At 53.3% G+C, this 24,932-nt stretch overlaps 1 protein-coding gene across 1 annotated transcript in view; it reads left to right on the top strand.

Moving 5' to 3' along the window:
- RADIL (Rap associating with DIL domain) overlaps positions 1-24,932 on the top strand; it is a 129,142-nt gene that overhangs the window by 43,317 nt on the left and 60,893 nt on the right. The window contains 1 exon segment of the mRNA XM_086691831.1: positions 22,427-23,025. Coding sequence (XP_086547957.1) covers positions 22,427-23,025 — 599 coding nt within the window.

Genomic DNA, 24,932 nt, shown 5'->3' with positions numbered 1-24,932 from the left:
TATATTTAAGTTATCTATTAAATATTAAATTATGTAATTCATATTAAATATTTTTAAGTTTCTAAAGTTAAATTATTTAAATTGCTTTTTAAATTTAAAAAAAGTTTATGAAGTGTATTAAATTAAATATTACACTATATAATTTATATTAAATAAATATTTTTAAAGTTTTAAAAATCTTAAACGTACTTTAAATGTATTCTTAAATTTTTAAAAATCTTATGAAGTATATTAAGTATTACACTGTGTATTTTATATTAAATATTTTAAAATAAAAAAAATTTTAATATTTAAACTTATTTAAAAAATTTTATGAATTAGGGGTGACTGGGTGGCTCAGTCCGACCCTTGATTTAGGCTCGGGTCATGATCTCATGGTCTGTGAGTTTGAGCCCTGCATCTGAGGCTGTCAGCACAGAGCCTGCTTGGGATTCTCTCTTCTCCCTCTGTCTGCTGTTCCCCTGCTCATGCTCTCTCTCTCTCAAAATAAATAAAAGTTAAAAAAAAGTATGAATTATATTAAACTAAATATTACACTGTATAATTTATATTACCAAAAAAGTTTTTGAATTAAAGAAATTTAAATTTATGTTTAAAAGATGGGTGATGGGCATTGAGGAGGGCACGTGTCAGGATGAGCATTGGGTGTTTGTTGTATGTAAGCAATGAATCGTGAGAATCTATTCCTGAAGCCAAGAGCATGCTGTATACACTGTATGTCAGCTAACTTGACAATGAATTATATTAAAAAAATAAAGAAAAATTTAAATTTACTTTTTAAAATTTTTAAAAATTTATGAAGTATATTAAACATAACATTTTTATAATTTCTATGAAATGTTTTTAATTTAAAGCTACTAAATTTCTTTCAAAATTTTAATGAATTTTATTAGATTGCATTGTACAATTTATATTCAATAAGTATTTTCAAATTAAAAAATTTGTTAAAAAATTGTATTTGAGGGGCGCCTGGGTGGCGCAGTCGGTTAAGCATCCGACTTCAGCCAGGTCACGATCTCGCGGTCCGTGAGTTCGAGCCCCGCGTCAGGCTCTGGGCTGATGGCTCAGAGCCTGGAGCCTGTTTCCGATTCTGTGTCTCCCTCTCTCTCTGCCCCTCCCCCGTTCATGCTCTGTCTCTCTCTGTCCCAAAAATAAATAAAAACGTTAAAAAAAATTTAAAAAAAAAAAATTGTATTTGAATTTATTTTCAAATTCTTACAAATTTTATGAAATATATTAAATATTACATGATATAATGTATATTAAATACATATTTTCAAATTTTTAGACTCATTTAAATTTATTAAAAATGTTTTAAATTTTATGAATGACGAATAAATATTAAATTATACAGTATCCATCAACTTATGTATTGCATATTTAAGTACATGTATATTTGCATACATTTAAGTACTTATATACTTGTATATTGGTAAGCATATATTTAAACACATAGTCACTGCAAAAAATGAGTCTGAAAGTATGTGGACGAGCCAAAGCCGCCTTCTGCCTTCTCCCAATATCCCGCCCCAGCTGCAACCCCCATTCTGGTTGCTGTGTGTCCTTTCTATTTATTTACATGCAAGTCCACGTGGCTTTGCAGACACGCTGACTTGGCTTTCTTCTAAAAAGACGAGGTGACACGAAATGTGCTGCTCTGCAGTGTGCTTTGCTCGCTTACCACGTGTCGTGGGCGTGTTTCCGTGACCGCCATATAGAGTGACACCCGCCTCATGAGGACGTTGTGAAGGTGGCGTCAGATAACCCACCGAGGCCGTTCATGCAGTGCCCCGCACGTGGCAAGTACTGGGAGGCACCACACTCTCGAGGACTGAGCACGTACACTGGCGGACGTGCATCCCCCGGGATGCTCCGCAGCGGCTGAAAAGAATGGAGATGGCTCCCGCTGTGGGAATGCAGACCGATCCCCAGCAGAGGAGTGAATCCAGCATGGAGTCACAGCATGGTGGGGATGGCGTGAGCCCGTTTATCTGGAATGATCGAGAAAGACCCGTTCCTGTGCATAGTACATACGTATGAAGTGCATGTTGCGTATTGCACGTGGAGAGAACGTTTCTGGAAGGATACCGTAAAGCACTGTTAACAGCGGTAGCCTGTAATGCGTGTAAAAGTGGACCCAGGGGCATGGGGGGTGGCGTGGCAAGTTCTCACGCAGTCTCTGCTGTTCCTTTAACCACGAACGACTCCATTGTTAATAGTGCTCATCTCTGAAGGCTGGGACTGCTACTTTTCTTTTTCAGTTTATTTATTTTGAGAGAGCGAGAGAGAGAGCACGCGCACTAGTGGGGGAGGGGCGGAGAGAGAGAGGGAGACAGAATCCCAAGCAGGCCCCGTGCTGTCCGTGCAGAGCCCGGCACGGGGCTCGATCCCATGGACCGTGAGATTATGACCCGAGCTGAAATCAAGAGTCAGACGCTTAACCCACTAAGCCGTCCAGGTGCCCTCACTACTTTTCTCTTCGTATTTTTGGTTTGATTTCTCTAAAATGTTTCACCATGGACATGTATTACTTTTAAAAAAATTGTGATAAAATATACATAAAATTTATGATTTTAGCCGTTTTAAGTATACAGTTCAGTGGCGTTAAGCACATTCACGTTATTGTGGATCTGTCGCCACCGTCCATGTCCAGAACCTTCTCATCTTCCCTAACTGAACCTCTGTCCCCGTTAGACACTGACTCCCTTGTTCCTCCTCCCCCAGCCCCTGGTCACCTCCATTCTACTTCTTGCCTCCATGCATTTGATGAAGTCCTGGGACCTTATATGCGTGGCATCCTGCGGTGTTCGTCCTTCTGTGTCTGGCTTATGCCACTCGGCATCACGTCCCCCAGGTTCATCCATGTGGTAGCAGCTGTCAGAGTTTCCTTCCTTGTTAGCTCGGAGTGAGATAGTCCATTGCATGAACTGACAAGAACAGTGGTTCATTTATCCATTCATCCGTGGATGGACGTGTGGTTGCTTCCACGCTTTGCCTGTTGTGAACCTGGCTGTACACGTATCTGTTCAAGTCCTTGCCTTCACTTCTTTTGGGTGTATACCCAGATGTGTTAATTTTTAGAAAAGATAGACGGTAGAATATTCTTTGGGATTTTGATAGAACCGAGTGACATTTGAGAATTAATCTGGGGGGAATTGACAGCACATGTGGGGACACCCTTCCCGGGAATCTGGGGAGGCTCACCATGCACGTCTCTTTTCGTTGGGTGGGAGGGGGGATGGTGGGGTGCTCCCGGCCCTGCTGCCTGCTCTTCTGACCTGCACCCCACCCTTGTTCTTGCCGACAGCCCAACACCGAGGGCATTTGGGAGCTGATGACCGGAGGGGTCTTCTACTGCTTGGGCATGGTGTTCTTCAAGAGTGACGGGAGGATCCCCTTTGCCCACGCCATCTGGCATCTCTTTGTGGCATTTGGTGCTGGCACCCACTACTATGCCATCTGGAGGTACCTCTATCTGCCCAGCACCCTGCAGACCAAGGTGTCCAAATGAGGTGGCCCAGACTGCACGGGGCAGAGCATCATGGGAAGTGTTTCTGTGAACGTTGGTCCAGAGCACAGCACCCAGGCCCGTCTGCGTGTCCACGGGCAGAGCTTTTGATGGGTCTGAGGCTACTTCTGGTTGGTAACAGCCAGAACGTCCTTAGGGTCCCAGGTGAGAAAGAACACATTTAGTCATATTTACAGAGGAGAAGTTAACCCTGTAATGTGTTTCTATTCTAGGCAAGCGTTTCCTAATACAGACAACATTAATGTCTTCAGAAAAGGGAGCAGACATTGTCCTGGCAAACTGGGGGGGACCCTGGGCCAATATGTGCTCCTTAAGGTCCTCAGAAATCTGTTAGGGAGTCAGTGGGTTGTTTGTACCCGGCCGGCCAGGGCCTCCTCTGCTACCAAAGTCCTGGCTGGGGAATCCCGCCCTGTTCAGGGAGTCACCCAGCTTTAGATCAGGGATGGTGAATACCTGTGACCACAGCAGACATTACCAATCAACTGCAGCATGGTGCGGCATCAGAATTCTCCTCCAGGCGGTGCTCAGGGCAGCTCAGCACTCATGATGGCGCCTCTTAGCCTTTCTTGCCTGGCGTGCTCTGCACTGGGGTCGTGGCCAGACCAGTTAAATGTCTGTCTCCAGGCGGGGGAGCGTGCTTGCCTCCTGCACTCCTTCTCCCTTGTCCCTTTCGGGGAAGCCCCTGGAGTGGGCGGTCTGGGGGCAGTAAGGGGAAACTAAGGCAGGCAACCTGAGCATACCTGACCTTGTGCTCCACTGTAGCTGGTTCTCGGTGCAGAGAACCTCAGGGCAGACGTTCTCTTCTTATGCTGACAAACCCAGAGAAGTTATCAGCCATTCGTTGGTTGGGGGGTGGGGGGGGCGGTGCGGCGGTCCTGGAACTTGCTGGCCTGCTCCACGTTTAGGGCTCGTGATGCCAACATTCGGTGATTCTTGCTTGTTGCCAATCAGTGGCCCTGAGAGGCTCCTCCCATGAGCCCCAGAGGGAAGGTTCCATAGGGATCTGGGCAGAGTGTCTCCGGTGTTGGGATACTCCCACCTCTGAAGCCCCCAGCAGCTCAATGTCAAGGCCTCCAGGGACCTGTCCTCACAGCCTCCTCCAGGGGCTGGGCTGGCCGCTCTGACCTGGCGCGTGGACATTTACTCGGGAGGGGATCCAGGCCCAGCCCCCGATCTGAATGGGAATCTCAGAATCTCTGGATCAAACCTGTCTCAAGGTAGACAGGCCTCAGTCTGCGACTCCCAACCAGAGTTGGGTGGGCAAAAAGACAGGATGCCTTATGCTTCGTTCTAGTACATTCCAGGATACTTCAGGGTCCCAGCATCTGGAATCCCCATGTAGCGAAGCCAGTTTTAAATCATCCAACACATTCCTGAGATAGGCGGGTTCTGAGCCAGCAGATGCTTTGGGGATTTTTTTCCTCTCGGGCCTGTGCGTGGGTGTGTGCGGGTGTGCACACACGCGTGCATGTCTGTGTGTCTCCGCTGGCACTCCCAGCCTCTGGAAGCTGCCTTCATCTGGTCTGCTCGCCATCAGTTGGGGTCAGGAGGTTGGGGATGAGGAGAGGAAGCTTTGTGGGGGCGGGGCCCTGGGGAGGCGCTCTTCCCTGAATGGGGGCAGGGACGCAGTGCTGTGATCTCTGCCTGGGCCTGAGGCAGGGGGAGGGGCTCGCGTTAGCCTTGGGAAGCCCATCAGGAAACCTCCCAAAGCAAGGCCCCAGCCCCGTGCCAAGCTGACGTGAAAGTCCTGTCACAGCCAAAGCCCCGTTACGGGACCAGGCCTGGGTGCCTGGGACCTGGGACCTCAGTGGCTCTGCAGCTGAGCTCTTTATGTGATACCTTCATTTCCTGCCCCCTCCTCCTGCCGTTTTGGTCTTGCATCATTCCCCCCCCCCTCCCCCCCCCCCCCCAGGCAGCCTGCCCCTTCGTGCCCCACACCTTTTGAGGCGCGGGTTCACCCCTCCATCCACCCGTCTCATCCCCACTCCTCCTTCAAAGCCCTGCTCGGGCGTCAGTATCGAGGGACTTCCGGCCTTCCTCTGACTTGGGGGGCTCCCGCCTGCTTCCCAACACCCCCCGTGCTCACCTGCACCACAGCTTTGATCTCTGTCCTTTGTCACCCTGGTCCTTGCACCTGCTTCCCGACCCAGGAGCTCTTTGAGAGAGGCACTGTGTCCTGCTGGGTCTGACATCAAATGTGGCATCTTCTGTTAGTAAGGGCTTGGGCCAGTTCCTTAACCGCTCTGTGCCTCAGTGTCCTCAGCTATAAAATGGGTATAGTAAGGCGGCACTTTGCAGCGTTGCTTGAAGGTTCAGTAGGATAACGAATTAAACTCCCAGCCTCGTATCCTCATAGCTCTCTTAGTGGTCCACGTGGGAACCAACCTCTGATAATGAAGGTGACCCCCTTCTAGGCGTGTCAGCGGTACTAGCCAGAGGAATGAATCACTAATGGTGGAATTTCAGACTGTGGACAGGCTGGTGAGGACACCGCTCTGTAGGGCCTTGACCACATTCCTTCCCCTTATTCCACTTCAGGGTGTTTCCTGTGAACCCTTTCTCTCCCTCAGCATCGTTGTGAAAGTGAGTTTCCCAGCATTCCATTTCATCTAAACCCAGACCCTGGACCTCTTCCAAAATGTGTTACAAACAGTGCAGGAAAGGACAAGATGTTGCTCAGGCCATCCCCTCCTGTGGGTAAGCATTCTAGTCTGTGCATTGGACATGCAGGGGTGGAGAGGGCGGGACACTGGGAATTCAGAAGCCAGCCCCCTCTTCCTGGCCACCTTTGAGGCTGTCGTATGCCAGGACAACCCAGCAAAGTGACCATCATGCCCCAAGGAGCCAGGGAGGCGGTTTGCAGACCTCTTTGACGTTCTGGGTGCTTCAGCAGCTGTTCCTGAATTAGGTGGACACTGCTGGGGTGGGTGAGGGGTGGGAGCCGGTGAGCAGGGAGGGATGAAGGCCGGTTGGGGAGGCTCCTGCCGCTTGGCCGGGCTGGGGGACAGGCCTGGAGGTGACAGCCTGCTGACTGAGTCCACTGGCGGTCGTCTGGGCAAGCCAGAGCAGGTGCGCTTGCTGGTGAGGCCTGCCTGCCAGCCGGTGGGACCCCCCTGATGGGTCCTGGGCAGAACTTGCCGAGGGTAGTCCCCGGGGCCAGCGGTCTCTTGGGCCAGGGGTCTTTGAGCCAACGCCACACACCAGACCTGCCTTTCTTGACTGGAAATTGCACGTGTGGTGGGAACAGGACAGAGTGTCCCTTCTCCCCGTCAGCATCGGGCTCAGGCTGGGAGCACCCTAGGAGGGCACCGGTCACCGGTGGGTGCGGGATGGGAGTCCCAAGTGGGTCTAGACTGACGGTGGGGGTGGGGGCCCCGCACAGCGGGGTGATGTAGAGGGCTTCCCCAGAACGTGGGATTCCTGGGTTTTCTGGGGTTATCCGCACACCAAGCTCTCTTTTCCATTTCGTCTGCAAAAGCTGAAGCGCTGGGAATGTTTTCCCAGCTCAGGCCTCCTTTGGGAAGCAGGGGCGGGGACAGCTCAGGGGCGAAGAGGGGCAGGGAGAGCTCAGAGGTCTGAGAAGTGAGTCTAGTGACTTAGTCAGAAAGGCACCGCCTACCGTGCAACCTGATGCCGCAGGGTGGGCTCTGGGGACCTCATCGTGGGGTCCTGGAAGGATAGGTCCAGCAGCCATTTCCACGTGTGTATGTGACAGCTACACTCACAGGCGTGGTGCACAGCGGGTCTGAGGGGAAGGAGCAGGAAGCTGGGAGGCAGAGGCCTCCCCAGATGGCACCCCTCTTGGGGGCCGGCCTTTGTGCTAGTGGCTTCATAGATGCTCTTCCATTGACTGACACAGTCCCCTCTGTGGGATGAAGCTCGATCTTACAGAGCAGGAAGCCAAAGCACAGAGAGGTTTGGCAGCTTCCCCAAGGGCACCCAGCATCTCACCAGCAGAGCAAAGCTTTGAAGCCAGGACTGTCTAACCTCCAAATGTCAGGGCCCTTGGCCAGATCTCCTATTTCCAAGGAAATGCACTACCCCCATGTCTGGGCTGAGCATTTAAAAAAAAAAAATTTTTTTTTTGATGTTTACTTAGTTTTGAGAGAGAGAGAGAGAGAGACAGTTGCAAGTGGGGGAGAGGCAGAGAGAAAGGAAGACAGAATCCGAAGCAGGCTCCAGGCTCTGAGCTGTCAGCACAGAGCCCAATGTGGGGCTCGAATTCAGAAACCATGAGATCATGACCTGAGCCGAAGTCGGACGCTCAACTGACTGAGCCACGCAGGCGCTCCGGGGCTGAGCATTTTTTAATGATCGAGAAAGCAAAACCAAGCACTAGTGTGTGTAGCATTTGCTGATTTCCCTGGTGCAAATGCTCCCATGGCAAATTTCCAGCTACCACAGGGACACCACCGAAGATGCCTGGGGAGGGGATGAGCGTCTTTGACCCTCACAAGCCCGCCCAGCACGCCGCTGCCCCACTGCTTCCTGACTGTGCCCCATCACGCACGGAGCCGGGCCGGCCCGGGATGCCAAGTTGTGAGAACAAACCAGCTCTGCAGGATCCCCGTGCGGGGTCAGGCGTGGCATTGAGATGCTCGGAAACTCCCCCTCGGGAGTCTGGAACCGGGAGCCGGTGGGACCTGATCCAGGTCCGGCCCTACGCTGGCTGTCACCCAAGACTTTCAGCCACGTCCGGCATCTCACGTGCGGGATGGAGATTGCGGTCAGCACACGGAACCGCTTTCTCTTGTGAACCGGGGGGCAAAGGCCATGCGTCTGCTGGAGGAAGTCAGAGCAGTGATCATGACCCCAGGGCTTGGCCAGGGAACCTCCACAGGGCTTGGCTGAACCACAGATCCAGCCCCCCACCCCCACCCCACCCCGGGGACTGCTGAGCCAGTAGGTCAGGATGGCACTCTGGAGTCTGCACTCTTCCGGGTGGTCTGGACACTGTTTCTGGAAGCCCTGCTCTGGAGCCCATCCCCTTTGAGGCCGTGCCCTGCAGGTTAGTGGTGGGGTCATAGAGTCAGTCACCAGAGGACAGACACGTGTCCGGGGTGGGGGGCACTGAACCACTGCTCTTGCTTTGGGTTCTTTTTCACTTAGTTTCCCAGATTCGTGGCGTTAATGCCCCTCAGCAGCCTGTGTTTATGCACAGGCCATTCCTGAAATTGGGCTCTGTCACTGACGTTTTGTACGCTTTGTCCCAAGCCCTGTGATTTATGTCGTTTTTACAAGCACTCTAAGAGGTGGGTGTGAGCCCATTTTACTGATTTGGAGACTAAGGCTCAGAGAGGTTAAGTAACTTGTCCAAGGGCACACAGCCAGTATGTGGCAGCCATGGGCTCTCCCCCACTCCACTGTCTGCTCCCTAAAACACTGGCAACTCCCAGCCCGTGGATAGGAGCACTTGAAATGGTGGTAGGCTCCGTGTTTCTGTTTCAGCCGGTTCACGTGCTCTGAACGGTTATTGCAAAGGTGTGAGGCCTCATTCAGTAGCCCCGTATTCAGGCCAGTGTGGGAGACACGGGCAGAAACTCCCACCCAGTCTTTCAGAGGACGCTCATTTGGGGGAGTGTGCAGCCATCTGGCGCCTAGTGGCCGGGTGGCTGGGAGGGGCCGCGCTGTGTCTCTCCCTAGACTTATTCTGAGGACACTCTGGCCGGATGCCGGCGCTCACCGCAGCAGCCGGATTCCCTGCGAGGGCTCTGAGCCCCAGGCCCCGACGGGACACCTGCCTACACACAGGTGGCTGGCAGGAAATGTGTGGATCCCAGACCCATCGGCCTTTCTGGTTGCCTTACTTGAGGTGAGATGAGCAAGTCTGGGAGCCTGAGCAACGCTGACCTTGAACATGAGCCAGAAGGGGTGGCACAGCTCGGTTTTGTCCCCGGAGAGTGAGGATGAGAGCGGGGCAGTGATACGCCCGAGGCACAGAGCCAGGTCGGGCTGGGGCCAGTGCCTTTCCGTCCCATACTTTTCTTTTCTTCCCTGGGTCCCGCAGCCCATGCTCTGGGTAGAAGGCTGTGGCGAATCCTGAGCCGTCCGGTGACTGGATGTGCAGCCCTCTGCTGCCTCTCTCACAGCCTGGTGGCTCAGGCGGCATGGCTCCCCCTGGTCTGGCAGGGAGGAAGCACCAGCCCTCCCCCGTGGCCTTGCTTTCTGTGCGTGGATGTGAAGTTTCCCGCTTGCTGTGTGACTTTCGGCAGATTACTTGCCCTCTCTGGGCTTTCGTCTGGTCTGCTGTTAAAAAGAGCTGGTTGGTCCTACTCAGCTGATTGTAAGCTGCTGCCGGTCCGTTTCCAAACTGTGCACGTCAGGGATGAGCACAGAGCCCAAACTGGCGGGCTGGCTGGCTTGACTCCGCATGGCAGACCCTTCCCCAGATTGAGGAGAGGTCCCCTGGGGGAGCAGAGGGCTGTGGACCCAGCTCCTCCCGGGAGTAACACTGAGACCCTCCTCTGTGCCCAGACGCCTCTGATAGATACCGCGTAGGGAAAATAAAGGGAACCCCAGGGGACGGAGAAACACCATACATCAAGTAGAGAAGCTCTGTGCAATCTGGTGTCGACACGGGTGGCTATTTACGCGAAAGTCCACTAAAATTAAATAAAAACAGAAATTCAGTGCCGCAGGGGTACTAGCCACATTTGAAGTGCTTACTGAGTAGCCACGTCTGGCTAGTTGCTCCCAGCGCAGGTAAAGACAATCTTCATCATCCCAGAAGGTCCCGTTGGACAACACTAGTACATCAGTGGTTCTCAAACTTTTTGGAACCCCTTTGTGCCCTTAAAAATCGTTGAGGACACCAAAGAACCTGTGTTTATGGGCTATCTCTAATATTGACATTCATCACCCTAGAAGTTAAAAGGGACAATATTTGAAAATACCTATTCGCGTAAAGATAACCTCATTTCACATTAACCTAAGTAACGTATTTTTCTACTCAAAGTAACTATTTTTTCCAAACAAAAGAGATTCGGGTCGAGGCGTGGCATTGTCTCACGTTCTTGCAAATTTCTTGAAATGTCTGACAACTGGATTCTCGTGCTTGCTTTGACACGATTTGTGACCATCGCCTGTGATGTAGCTTCAGGAAACCTTTGCATGAAGGCCGCCGGAGGGACAGATAAATAATGTAGCGGTAGTATGAAAACAGCTTGACCTCGGGCCTTGGGAGACTTTCCCCTTTGTGGTACAGTTGGTAACAAATGTTGCACACACCAACACTCTCCCAGAGCTGGAGCTGGAGAGGTGGGCGGGACTGGGAGGCAGAGGGGTTGTGAGCAACCGTCAGGGACACCCGGTTGAGGGCAGGCCCTACATCTTTACCGATCATGCCCAGTGCCCAGCACAGCACATGGCACTTAGCAGGTGCTCGGTGCACATTTGTGGGGTGAGCGGGGTGAGCTCATTCTGTATCTCCTCCTTGTCTTCCGAGGTTGGGAAGGTGAGGCTCGGGAGCCTCCTGTAGGTGTCGGCCCTTCGCATCCAGGCTGCAGACCTGAGCTTGATATTTTTGGACAGCTGGTTTAGCAGCTTCCACTGCCTGCCGCAGGGTTCACCTTTCTCGGTTCCATCCCCCTCTTTATCAGCGTAACAGGCCATATACACCCAGCTCTAGACATGTACACATTTTGTTCTTGTATCTTTCTTGTATGTTTCTCCCGGCAGCACCTGGCAGGAGGGAATTACTGTTTCCTTATTACATGGGGAGCCTGAGGCTGTTGGGAGAGGCCGCCTGACTTGCCCAAGGTCGTCCGGTGGTGCAGGGCAGGGCTGGAACCCAAGTGATGGCCCTGGGGTGTCACACCCTCCTCCTTCCACTGGCTTGGTCCCTGTGAGCTGAGCTCTGGGGCAGCGGATGAAGGCCTCTCCTTGAGGTCCTCGTGGGGCCTCGTTCTCCTGTCTTTAGCAACGCCATTCCTTGGCTGCTCAGTTCCTGAGCTGAGTCTGTTTTACCTGAGCCCCGAGAGGCTTGAGGATGCTTCTGCATTCTCTGCTCCTGCCTTTGGGAACTGGCAAGGGCTGGGACTCTCTGCAGGGGGCACGGACACTGGAGCCCAAAGCCTCTCACAGGGCCTGGCAGCCAGTGAGCCCCCTGAGTTGTGGGACTGCTGTTCGTTACCGGGGCGCAGTGGGCAGTGGGCGGTGGGCGCAGCCCTGATTGGTTATCCCGGGTCTGCGCGGAGTCCCTGTGCCCATCCAACCTGCTGTCTCCTGACAGCCTTCTCTGTGCAAGCTGGCCTTGTGATGGGCTCTCAGGACCGGCCTGCGCCCTCGTAGTGGTGTTAGGAGGGGAGATGCATCACTCCGGCTGCAGCCCGTATCAGGAGGGTCACCTGTGCGTCATGGGATCTGCCTGGCGTGGGTCAGCGGTCCTCCTCCGTTTATTCCCAGATACCCGTCTCCCAAACCTTTTTGATTACTACCCATCAGGAGAAATGCATTCCAGTTTACACATCCGTCGCGGACGCAGCCCCAGCTTGTGTGATGCGCTACCTGCCCTGTCGGTCCTACCCCTAGTCATTGATTCAGGTTGCTGGTTATAACCAACCAAGTGACTTTTACGCCGCAAGAGTGGGTCTGAACCGTCAGCTCTGGGAATCGTTCTGGGTGGTACTGTCCTGCAAAGCCATGGGCATTGGTACTGGGTGCTTAGTGCCTGTTCTGCCGTGATTGGTGGGGATTGGCGTGGTGCCATACCTAGGGAACGTGCGTGCCCAAGGCCAGATGGGGACAGTTAAAGAAAAAGAATTTAGGAGCCTCAGAGGATCTGGCAGCTCAGAACCCTGACCCCACTGAGAGGAATGCAAGACCAGATTTTTGGGTCTCTTATCCTGGTGATGATGGCCCCACGTTCTGGGGGGCCCTGGGGCTGGATGGGTCATAGAAATCTCCGGCGGGCTGAATGTGTGTCCGCCTTGATTCGGGCAGGGCTGGGAAGGGAGACAGTGAATCTGTTTGAAACGTGAGGGGACCCAATTTTGCAAGGGCTGTTTTGCCTCCATAAGCAATTTCAGATTTCGGGCCCTGACCCCGCTGGATGAATCGCCCGCCAGTCCTGTTTACATTGCTGGGTTTCACTACGAATCTGTCCGCTTCTGCGCAGGAATGGTTCCTGTTGCTTGTTAAGGCCTTTCTTGGGGGGGCGGGGAGGGGGAAGCGGGAGCTCTGACTGTCTTTTACACTCGTCTTTCTAGACCTAGAGTGTCTACGGCGTCGGGGACTGGCATCTGTGGCATGACTTTTTTAAAATGTCCTGCTGGTATTGGACCCTCTCTGTATTTGTGAAATTGCTATTTTGTATTAACACAACGTTTGATAAACATTTGTAGGAAGAGGAATAATCCTGTCTATGAATGTTCTTGTTCCCAGTGGAGTAGAAAGAATTAAAAAAAAAAATAAAAATTCAAGATGCCTCACTCTGGCCCAGTTGTCTTCTTACAAATAACATCTGTCCATTCTTTTTATAAAAGCAGTCTCTGTTCACTATAGAAAACTTGGAATATTTAGAAAAGCATGAAGTAAACTAAAAAGCTTGCATTAGCTGTCTGTTGCTGTAAAACAAATTATCCTAAAATATAGTGGCTTAAAACATCCATAATCATCAACATCTCTCATGGCTACCCCTGGAAAAGACAGTCTTTTTCCATGGTCGGTAAGGTTCCAGCTGTGAAAACATCAAAAGCAAAGACATCTTTTGTTTTCTTTTTCATTATTTTTAATGTTTATTTTTTATTTTTCTTTTTAATTTTTTAAAAGTGTTTACTTATTTTTGAGAGAGAGAGACAGAGTGCAAGCAGGGGAGGGGCAGAGAGAGAGGGAGACACAGAATTCAAAGGCTCCAGGCTCTGAGCTGTCAGCACAGATCCCGATGTAGGGCTGGAACCCATGAACACTGAGATCATGACCTGAGCTGAAGTCGGATGCTTAACTGACTGAGCCGCCCAAGTGCCCCCAAAGACATCTTTTTTTTCTTTTTGCTTTTTTCCCCCTCCCCTCCCCTTCCCTTTCTTTTGTTAGAGAGCACGAGTAGGGGAGGTGCAGAGGGAGAGAGAGAATCTTAAGCAGGCTGCATACCCAGCACTGAGTTCAAGGCGGGGCTTGATCTCACAACCAGGAGATCATGACCTGAGACAAAATCAAGAGTCACATGCTTAACCAGCTGAGCCACCCAGGTGCCCCAAGCAAAGATATTTTAATCCATACCCACAAGTGACTTCCCTGTTGGTCTGGGTTTCCCTTTACAATGTGGCAGCTGGGTCCCAAGAGAAAGAAAGAGCCAGGCAGGAGACATAATGTTGTTCACGACCTAGCCTTGGAAGTCGTGTAACTTCACTTCTGCCTGCCGTGTTCTACTGTTGGACACTGCTAAAAAGTCCTCACGGGGGGGGGTGGGGGGGGGGAAGCCCTCCCAAGATCAAGGGGAGTGTGTTTTCTCGAGACCACATGTGGTCATGTTTGTGATTTTATGTTGTGATCATATCACAGGGTGATATTTTTGGCTGATGAAATTGATTCTAACTCCTACTTGGGATTGAAAAACAACTTTTCAACATGTTCCCCAGTCCCAAGACCGGGACTAGAATTTCCAGAGGCTTCACTACCTGAATAGTTGATTGATTAACTGCGGGGGTAGATTATTTAAGTCCCACCCAGACTAAAATCTTTAACAGTCAAGTAAATGTTCAAGTGCTGTTAAACAAACACTCAAGAGTAAAGTGACTTGACATCACTTATTTTAATGGCACTGAACCCTTTGAGCCGAACACATCTATGACCTCTGGCTTCATTTCCCATATATATGACTTGAATTCCTGTTTTCCAGTTCAATATCTTACCTGAGCTACATCAGGTAAGCTTACTAGAGCTTACTGAGCTTACTAGAAATCTACATCAGAATAGACGTATCAACTTTAAATTGAATAATTTCAAATATCATGAGTCCTGGTACCCTGTGCTTTCCCAGGGCATACATTGTTGACTGGAAGTTGCTCAGCATATGATGTGCCAAGAAAAATAACAATCGCTGAGTTTTGACTGATGAGTGTACAAGGAATGGCCCAACCCAGAGCACTGCTGTTTATAGGTTGTGGCAGTGAGTTCATCAGGAATGGGATCCCGGGATTAAGTGTGGCCAACCCCTTCTAGTGATGCGGCCAGAAAGAAGGGCCGGGATCTAAGGCTCTCCATGTGCCTGCTGCCACCTGTCCTTGTCTTCTGGTCCCCTCAAGAGCCCTGGCTTTCTGCCTCTAGACCCATCACCCCTGGAAACCTGCACTTTGACCTTAACCAGATGCTTTTTCTTTGGGCTCCTTTGCCCCTTTGGTTGATTGAGTCCCGGGACTCTGGTGCCCTCTGGTGGCCACAGAGGGCAGCTCAACACCCCATTTTATTTGTGGATTTCCAAAGGCCTTCAACCCTTTATAGTTTAGACTTGTTTTGCTCACCTGCCCATGGGCCTGGAGCAGGGATACGAAGATGAATAAAACTCAGTTCTTGTCCTTGATAAGCTTCCAGTTGAGGGGATGCAAAGGAGATGGGTGGGAATCTCTTCATTCCTTTTGTTTACTCATTTAACCGCTACTGAGCACCTACCTAGTAGGTACTGAGTATAGCAGTAAAGAAGGCAGTTGGAGTCCCTCCCTTTACAGAACACAGACGCCCGTGGGCATTAAATACTCCAGAAAATACATTTAGATAGTGATACATGCCTATGAATGAAATAAAACAGGTAATGAGACAGAGAATGACCACAGGGATGACCGTCAAGAGAATGGTCTGGAGACAGTAATGGAGCTGAGTTTTTTTTTTTTTTTTAATTTTTTTTTCAACGTTTATTTATTTTTGGGACAGAGAGAGACAGAGCATGAACGGGGGAGGGTCAGAGAGAGAGGGAGACACAGAATCGGAAACAGGCTCCAGGCTCCGAGCCATCAGCCCAGAGCCCGACGCGGGGCTCGAACTCCCGGACCGCGAGATCGTGACCTGGCTGAAGTCGGACGCTTAACCGACTGCGCCACCCAGGCGCCCCTGGAGCTGAGTTTTAATGAGAGGAAGGTGCCAGCATTCAGACACAAAAGGAGGAGCATTTTAGGAAGAGGAGACAGCAAAGGGAAGAAGGCTTCAGAGGAGGGAATGAGCTTAGAGCGTTTGAAAGCAGGAGTTTGGTATGGCTGGAGCCCTGTGAGGGAGGGAGCAGTGGGCCGGTCAGCAGGGCCAGCTGGGATAGGGTTTGAGCCCTGCCTGAGTCTCTGCAAAGGGGAGTCATGGGGGAGCGTGGGCCGAGGAGTAACATCTCATTTGTCTTTAAGAAACATAGTTTGATATGATGTGAACCCACAGGAGCACAGGGGAGGCATCTAGATCCAACTCCGGCAGTCAGGGAGGCCTTCCTGGATAAAGCGTATTAGTTATCCATTCCTGCATAGCAAACTGTCCCCAAACTCAGTGGCTTAAATTAATAAGAAACATTTATCATCGCACAGTTTCTGGGAATTGGGGCATAGCTTTGCTGGGCGGTTCCGGCTCGGGGTCCCTCACGAGGTGCCGTCAGCATCTTGGTGAGGGCTGCATTCATCCGAAGGTTGTTGAGGCTGGAGGGCTCACATCCAAGATGGCGCACTCATGTGGATGGCAGGCTGGTGCTGGCTGTCGGTTTCTCACCATGTGGATCTCTCTAGGGCTGCTTGCGTGTTCTCTCAACACAACCGGCAGCTTCCCCCAGAGCGAGGGATCCCAGAGAAAGCAAGGAATCCACGCCTTTTACGGTTTAGCTCCAGAAGTCACGCTGTCTTCTTTGGCAGATCTCGTTGATTACATAGGTCGGGCGCTATTCAGCACGGGAGGGGACCCCACAGGGGTGTGAACACCAGAGGGTGTGAATTGTTGGGGATCTCCTTGGAGGTCGGCTGCCTAATCTGAGTCCTAAAGGAAGAGTGCCAATTGGCCAGGTGATGAAGATTAAGGTTAGGGGCTGAACTGTGTCCCCTTGAAATTCTTAGGTTGAAGCCCTGATTCCCTCTGCCTCAGAATGCAACTGTATTTGCAGTTAGGGCCTTTAAGAGGTGATTAAGGTAAAACGAGGTCATCGGGATGGGCCCTAATCCAGTGTGACTGGTGTCCGTGTAAGAGAAGATTAGGACACAGAGGGGCACACAGGGAGACATCCATGTGAGGACGCAAGGAGAAGGCAGCCATCTGCAAGACAAAGACAGAGGCCTCAGGAGAAGCCAAACCTGCGGACGCCTTGATCTTGGCCCTCTAGTCTCCAGAACTGTGAGCCAATAAATATTTGCAGTTGAAGCCGCCCAGTTTGTGGTATTTTGTTATGGCGGCCCCAGCAAACTAACAGAGTTGAGGAAAGGTGTTCCAAGGCCTGAGCCAAATAGTTGGCATTGCTAGATCCTGAAGAGCGGGGGGCCGGCAAACTCTTCCTGCACAGAACCAGAGAGTAGTATTCATTCTCAGTTATTCCAGGCCTTAAGGTCTCTGTTGCAAGAAAACAGTTATAGACAATACATAAACAAATGGGTGTAGCTCTGTTCCAATAAAACTTTATTTATCAAAGCAGCAGCCCAGAGGCCATAGTTTGGCAACCCCTGCTGAAGAGGGTTGCAGAGAGGAGTGGGAGATGAGCCTGGGTCATGGTGAGAACCAGGCTCTGCTTTCAGCCCTGATACCTGCCTCTCGAGGGTCAAGGTTGGGCGTGTGTATATGTATATGGGGAGTCCTACAAAGGTTCTTACATGTATGGGGGGAGTCCTGTAAAGGGGATTGTTCGATCACATGGTCTCAGGCTCAGTTCTTGGCTCCACCTGTCCGGCCTCTCTGAACCTTTATTTCGTCATCTGCAAAGTGAGAGCGACAACATCTGAGTCACAAGAGTCGATGTGAGCTCTTGGGCCTCGCTAGAGCCCCTCACATAGGTGGTCTATAAATATCCGTTCCCAGCCTCCACTTTCTCCTGCATATATGCAATCGTTACTATAAGAATTTATACCCCAGTAGCAAGATGGCAGCAAAAAGCTTCACTCCCAGGGGTAGAATTATGCATCTACACCCAAGACCACATGAATCCCCCATGTGACAAAGGGACAGTCTTTCACCAAGTGAAAGTCTTCCCCCAGCCGGAGGGCTGTTGCCAAAGCGAGTTTTAAGGACACCAGCTTCTTTTAAAACACCTTATCCAACGAGGTTGTTGGGCCAGAGCCCTGGAGCTGACCTGGCCCCGTTTTGCATCGTTTTAAGCAGAGGCGTCATGTTTTTGATTTGTCATTTAAAACTCTGGCTGCAGGGTAGGGGACAGATTGTAGGGGAGATGGAACCTGCCACCCTTGTCTCCTCTCAGTGTCTTAGATGTTCGTATATTGGGGCCGCCCCCCTTTTGGTAAGCGTTTGCTTTACCCTTGTCCCTCCTTTTCTTGGTCCTGTCCATTGGGGGACCACAAAGTGGGTACACAACAGCCCACCAGTCTCCCAGAGACTTAGATGAGCAAGTGGCCCCTGAGCTTAGTGTGGCCCCGCCTCTCCTGCAGAGGCCCCACCTCTTGAGCTGGAGACAGGGGTGGGCCGCCTAGTCCTGTCTCTCCGCAGCCAGCCCGCCCTCATCTGGAGACCCGGCCCCGATCTTGGAGGCCACGCCCACACCCATTAATTGGCCGGCAGGTGGCGCTGGCGCCCCGCCCAACATCTCACCAGCTCCGCCCCTCCCTTGAGGCCCCGCCTTCTCAGGGTCTCGTCCTCGTCCATTGGGTGGCCGGCGGGAGGAGACACCGCCCCGCCCGTCGGGCCCCGCCCCCGAAAGGCCTCGCCCCCCCCCCCCCCCTAAGGTCCCGCCCCGTCCGTTGGGCGGCCGGCAGGAGGCGCCGCGCCACGCGCGGGCGCGGGGCGAGGGTCGAGGGCGCGGGCAGACGTTGGTGTGGGAGCCGCGCGGGAACGCAGCGGCGGCGGACTGTGTCGGAGGTGAGTGCGGGGTGCGCGAGGAGCGGCGGCCGGGGCGCCGGGGCGCGGAGCCGGCCGGCGGGGAGGCCGCGGGGCGCGTGCTGGGGCAACGGGGCCCTCACGGGGCATCTCTTGGGCAGTTCTGGCCAGGCTTGTCCGGTTGCCATGGAGACCGGCTACGGTCGGGCTCCCGGGCGCCGTCCCGGGGGGGGGGGGGGGACCCGAAGCGGGGCGAGCGCGGGCGAGCCGGCCTGCGGGTTCCAGGGTTCGCCTGAGGCCACTATGCCCTGAGACCCGGGAATCTGGCCCCCCCACTGCAGGGGACCCTGGGCCTCAGCCTCCCTGGTGCTCCCTTAGAGGGGGGTCTGGCATTGCGGGCGTCGCGGGGGAGCAGGGCGCGGGGGTCCGCGCCCTCCCTCCAGGGTCGGGTGACATCCCCCCCCCCCGCCCCCGCCCACAGCCCGTCCCGGTTTTCCTGTTCACGCAGCAGCGCGTTCCCCACTCGTGTGCCAGTCGAAAGCATTGTCTCCCAGCTATTTCTGTACCACCTCCGGCCCCTCGACAAATACTGCATCTAAGAAAACAGATGCTGAGCTGGAGCTCCTGGGGGCCCCGCGGAAGAAACTGGTTTATTTCCCGTCAGGGAGCCGGTTGGTGGGACCGCGGGGGGAGCTGCAGACGCGCCGGCTCAGCGCACCGGCTCCCCCCCCCCCCGCCCTCAAGTGTTTGCTTAATCTGAATTGCCCGAAAGAATTTTGTCAGTCGGCAGTGATTACAGGTGTCTCCAGTTAGCACGGGGCCACCTCTCGTGCATTCCAGAGAGGAGCCAGTCCTTAATCCCACTGGTGGAAAAAGCCCCCTCTGAGGCGGGTAGCATGTCAGAATCACATCTGATTAAATTCTTTTTGTATTTGAGAGCCTTGCTTCGGCTGGAGCTGTCAAGGTAGGGTTTATGGATGGTGGGGATAAAGCAGAGCCTGAGTCTGCCCTCTTCCTTCCCTGTCCTGGTGGAAATTCTAATGGGTTCCACATTGTGTTGTTGGGCCGGCCGTGCGCCTCCACCCATTTCGTCAGCCCGGCACTGACCTCGCTGGCTTCACTCGCTGGTGTGACTTACGCTTGTTTTCATCAGAAATCGGATTCTTCCTTGAGAACAAGAGAAAAACATTCTCTAAGAGAAGCAACAGCAGGTGTCCTGCACCCTTGGGCCCGCGTTTCCCCAAACATTTGTATGGAAGAGAAAGAGTAGAGCACGGGGCAGAAAAGGGCAAGGCGGGTCACGCCTCCCAAACCCACGTCGGGTTGCCCCGGGGGGCGCCTGCCCTCCTGCCCTTGCTAGAAACGGGTCCGGCACAGTGTGACAGATAGGCTGTCCTCCGCATTCTGTCTGTGAAGGACGCTGGCGAGGGAACACGTGGCCGCCACCAGTGGCTGCTCTCTGAAGATGGCCACCAAGGGAATGCCTGCGAGAAGAAGGCTTCCTTGACAACACAGACCACATAGTCCAGGGTCTGTGTTCGCTGGGGCTCCTTGGGGCTTAAGGAGGGGCCCCTGAAGAGAACAGATCACACCCTCTCTTGCATTTTCTCTCGTCTTGACGTGATTTTGCTGACTTTGCTTTGGAATCCTGCTGAGGAGAAGGGAGGGGAGCTCACTTCTGAGGCCCTGGGAGGGGACCTAGCAGTGTTGTAAGTTTTTTTTTTTTTTTTTTTTTTTTTTTAAGTTTACTTATTTTGAAGCAGAGAGCATGAGTGAGCAGGGCAGGGGCAGAGAGAGAGGGAGAGAGAATCCCCAGCAGGCTCTGAGCTGTGAATGTAGAGCCCGATGTGGGGCTCGATCCCACAACCTGAGAGATCATGACCGGAGCCAAAATCAAGAGTCAGACGCTTAACCGACCGAGCCACCCAGGGGCCACTCTAGTTCTTTCTTTCTTTCTTTATTTTTATTAAAGTAGAGTTGTATATGCCTCAGACCTTGCAGAACCCGGACCCACTGCCAGACGCACAATAGCCGTTGCCTTCTCCGCAGTATCTGGGCGTCTTTCCCGTAGTTTACGGCGTGATATTCAAGTTTACGTTCAGACATCTTGAAAGGCAGAGGCTTCCAAGCCCCTGGGCCACTTTGGGTTTGGGCCGAGGCCCTGGGGCCTGTGCTTGAAGGAGGAGGCCGGGTAAGCCAAGTGTCCGTGGAGGGTTCAGGTCCTTTGAGAACGTGCTGGCTCAGAGGCTTCTGAGCCGGGGTGTCCTGAGAGGCAAGCTGTGTACGTAACTCGCGAGCTCCAGTCTTCAGAAAGCTACTGCATAAAAAATAGCTTTGCGGTGGTAAAGCATAAATGACAGGCTGTACAACACGAGGAGGGTCCCCCACCCGCCCCCCCAAAGGGCAGACGTTAGTGTTCGGAACCTAGTCTTTGACGCGTGAAGCTGTCAGCAGCAGCTTGAAGAGTTCAGGCTTTTCTGAGGGTTGTATGATGGCGGACAGATCCCGGATGGTTCTAGAGGACTTGAGCGGAGGGTCTGCTCCCGAGCTTCCTTCACAGCAGCCCTGGAGGCAGGGAGACACTTAGCGCATGTGACCGAAGCCGGGGTGCATGACTAGCAAGAGGCCCAAGCACAGTGTCAGTGTCGCAAGCACCTTACGCTTTGAGTTCCCTGGGCGGGGGGGGGGGGGGGGGACAGTGTGGGTCCTTTTGTTCGCGAGGCTCCCTGGTGACTCTCTCCTGCCCTAGGCGGACAGCCTCACTTCCTGAAAGCCTTTTCCAGAGCTGCTGGAGCCAGAGGTGGGTCAGGACTGGGGACGCTGACTTCAGCTGAATGAGTGCTGATGTTTGTCACAGTGGAGGTGGGACCCAGGCCCCTGTTTCCAGAGCCTTGGGCGAGTAGACTTTTCTTGGTTAGCCTGTCTGGTTTTGTCTTTGGCGAGGGCAGCAGCATAGAAGTGGGGTGCAGTAGTTAGGTGATGGGTCTGATTTTCCAGTGTCCCCCACTTTCTGCAAAGCCTTAGTGTTTATGAAGCAGAGACCCTTCTTTTTCTCGTGCCTTCCTGCTCCCTACAGTGCTTGCAGGAGAGCCTGGCAAATATCTCTTTAGAATTCTCAGACCCTTCGAGCTCTAGGGGCTTTGGATTGAGGATTTTTAGACACACCGAAGTGTCCCAGAGCTGTTTTCTAATTTCCCCAGCAAGATTGCATCTGTGGCCTGGACAGGGCCTGAATACCAGGCTGGATGCGGTGGGTGGAATGCATACATTCCAGTCGTGCCTCCCCTGGTTCTGGAAGAGCCCTTTTGTGTCCACTGTGGTCGTGTGGACGTTGTAGGGCCAGGCAAGGGCCAGTGAGGGACAGCATTTTGGGGGGGGGGGGTGTCTGTGTTTTGAATGTCTGATCACTTACCACTCTGTTAACGTGCCCGCGACTTTGCCTGGTTTCCTACATCCACGTGCTTGCGATGAATTTCCCGTATTAGACGCAGCGGTGGCGGAGAGGCTGGGCTTGGGAGATCAGGCTTGCTGCCCTCCGTGGGCTGCCTCCCACGAGACCTGGCCAGCCCTGTGGCGATTCTGCCAGGCAAGCAAGCGCTCTCATCCCCACGCCCGCTGCCTCTCTTTCTTGGCTGCCTACCGCGCAGGACGCATGTGCCCAGCACGTCCCAGAAGCCAGAACCCTGCAGCCGAGTGTGTCTTACCTTTTGGTGACCTCATCGTGCTTCCTGGAAACGGCTTTCCTTGAAGGGTGCTTCGGGCCATTCAGACCTGCTTAGTTCCTTGCAGTCCCTGCTGGTTTCAGTCATATTCTGCCTCAGGTGCTTGGTGGGGGGGTGGGGGGGAGACTTGGCCGAAGGTAGCATGCCCTCTGGCTCCGTTGCGGCCCCGGGCCCCGGGTGGCCGAGCCTCGCTCCCTCTTGTCGCTCATGATGGTTGATGCTAACCCGCCTTACGTTTTTCTCTCAGGACACGGCCTTTACCCTGCCATCGGCCAGAGCCATCGGTCCTTGTCCATGAAGGCTGGCCCACCATGTTTTATGGGACCCACTTCATCATGTCTCCACCCACCAAGAGCAAGCTAAAGCGGCAGAGCCAGCTGCTGTCCAGCGTGCTGTCCCGGACGCTGAGCTACAAGTACCGCGACCTGGACACCACCTTTTCCAGCCTGGGCGCCAGCGACGACCCCGCGGAGCTCTCCACCCAGCTCTCGGCTCCCGGGGTCCTGAAGGTGTTCGGGGACAGCGTCTGCTCGGGCACCCACTACAAGAGCGTCCTGGCCACGGGCACATCCAGCGCCCAGGAGCTGGTGAAGGAGGCCCTGGAGCGCTATGCCCTGAGCCCCGAGTGCGCCAGCCAGTACGTGCTGTGCGATGTGGTGGGCCAGGCCGGCGACTCTGGGCAGCAGTGGCGGGCCGAAGGCTTTCGGGTGTTTGGGGACAACGAGAAGCCCCTCCTGATCCAGGAATTATGGAAACCCCGCGAGGGCTTGTCCCGGAGGTTTGAGCTGAGAAAGAGGTCAGACGTGGAAGAGCTGGCAGCCAAGGACGTGGACACCATGACGGCAGGTGAGAACGAGAGAAGGTTCAGGAAGAGCAGGGGCTGGTCAGGGGAGAATGCAGAGGCAGAGGCTCGGGGATCCGTTTGGGGGAAAACTCGTCTGTCACGGCGTCTGAGGACTTTTTTTTTTTTTTTTTTAATGTTTATTTTATTTTTGAGAGAGAGACATAGTGAAAGCAGGGGAGGGGCAGAGAGAGAGGGAGACACGGACTCTGAACCAGGCCCCAGGCTCTGAGCTGTCAGCACAGAGCCTGATGCGAGGCTCGAACTCATGAACCGTGAGATCATGACCTGAGCGGAAGTTGGACGCCCACCGACTGAGCCACCCAGGCGCCCCTTGAGGACTTCTTAATCAAAGTTGCTGTGGAGACTGCAGTTGGTCTATACTGCCGGACACGTGCGCGTGCTGTAGTGTCTCCTGATGGAGTCTTGCAATGTTGTAGGGCAGGTCCCTCCTTTGTTCCAGCTCCCCAGTCATGTCCTTTGGTGCAGACAGCCGTGCACAGCCGCGCAGGTGGCCGAGGGGTTACGGGAAGTCCCACGGTGCCCGAGGTGTGGGGTGAGTCTTTGGAACAGTCCAGTGAAGGGACAAGGAGGTGTGAAGGGTCTCCAGAGGTGATGGGGTGCCTGGGGCACTTGGAGGCCTGTGGGCCAGGGCTCTGTGTCTGTCTGTTTGGCTGGTTCGGCTGGTGGAGAGGAACTGATTATCTTAATAGGTAAACGCCATAAAAAATCATTTTCTTCCAAAGCCAAAAGACTCTTCGGTGTATCTCAGATCATAGTTGGCTTTTTCTTAATTTCTTGTAGAAAGTGGTGGCTTTATGCAGAAAAGGGACTTGTCTTCTGTGGTCCTCAGTGGAAGGATGTTTAACGGCCTTAGGGGACTTGTCATTTGATTTCACAATATCCCAGGATCGAAAGAGGCCTTGAGCACTCCTGACCTGTTGTGTGTGCCCCCGAGGGGTTGCAAACGCTCCTTTTCTCTAGTTCTGCTTCTGGCGTGGGGCCCGCTTTGTACCTTCAGTGTGGAGATGAGCAGTGGAACTCCAGGGACCGGGGTCACTCAGGCCTGATGGGGACCTCCGTGTCCCACAGTCCAGGGGTGTGCCGCGGTTGGCATTCAGCAGCAGCGGTCCTCTGTTACCTCGGGCAGATCACTTCACCCGTGTGGCCTCAGTTTCCTGATCTGGATAATGGGGGCATGACTTCCCAGTCACGGGCGTTAGCGATGTACGCAAAGCACTTAGCATGGTGCTTGGCAGACGCTCAGGGAGTTAGAGTTGTGTATTATTGTTAACGTTTCCTGTACGTGGTAAGCAGTTTATGCTGTGTGCTTATAGGCGGAAGTTGGGGGTCCTACTGACAGGGGGGACATCTGATCGCTGATGCCATTTGGAGTTGCTGGCACGTGGCGGCAGTAAAAAGCTCGCCAACTGGAGTTGACATTTTTGCAGTCAACTCTCCCTGGCCCAGCACCCTAACGTCCCCACCCTGTCGCCCAGGGTCTGGTGTTCCATCCGGCCCTGCCTTGCCTCGATCCAGCGCACTCTGGCCCCGTCATTCAGAAGATGCCCCAGGAGGCCAGGCAGACCTGCTGAGAGGCCGCTGGTGTTCAGCTCGTGGTCATTGTCCTGCTCGGTGTTTGTTCTGCGGGGCGGAGGGCAAAAACGCGTGGGTCTCTGGGCCCCGGGTGTCGGCTAGGACGTTGGAAAGCTTGCTCTGTATTGCACAGGTGAGGGGACCAGGGGCCAGAGGCCATCTGTAGGAAGGGGGTCTTTATTTCCTGTTCACCAACCCCTTACGGACGGTGTTCCTTTTACATCAGTCGAGGCAAGAGAAGGCCGCATTGCCCACGGCCTATTCAACTTGGCATTGGTTTTGCAAAACCTTTCAAATAAAGAGTCCATTGAATGGG

Source organism: Puma concolor, chromosome E3 (genome assembly GCF_028749965.1).
Source record: "Puma concolor isolate L17-30 chromosome E3, mPumCon1.1.hap2, whole genome shotgun sequence".
In the NCBI taxonomy this organism is placed as follows: Eukaryota; Metazoa; Chordata; class Mammalia; order Carnivora; family Felidae; genus Puma; species Puma concolor.
This window is presented reverse-complemented; position numbering and strand designations above follow the sequence as displayed.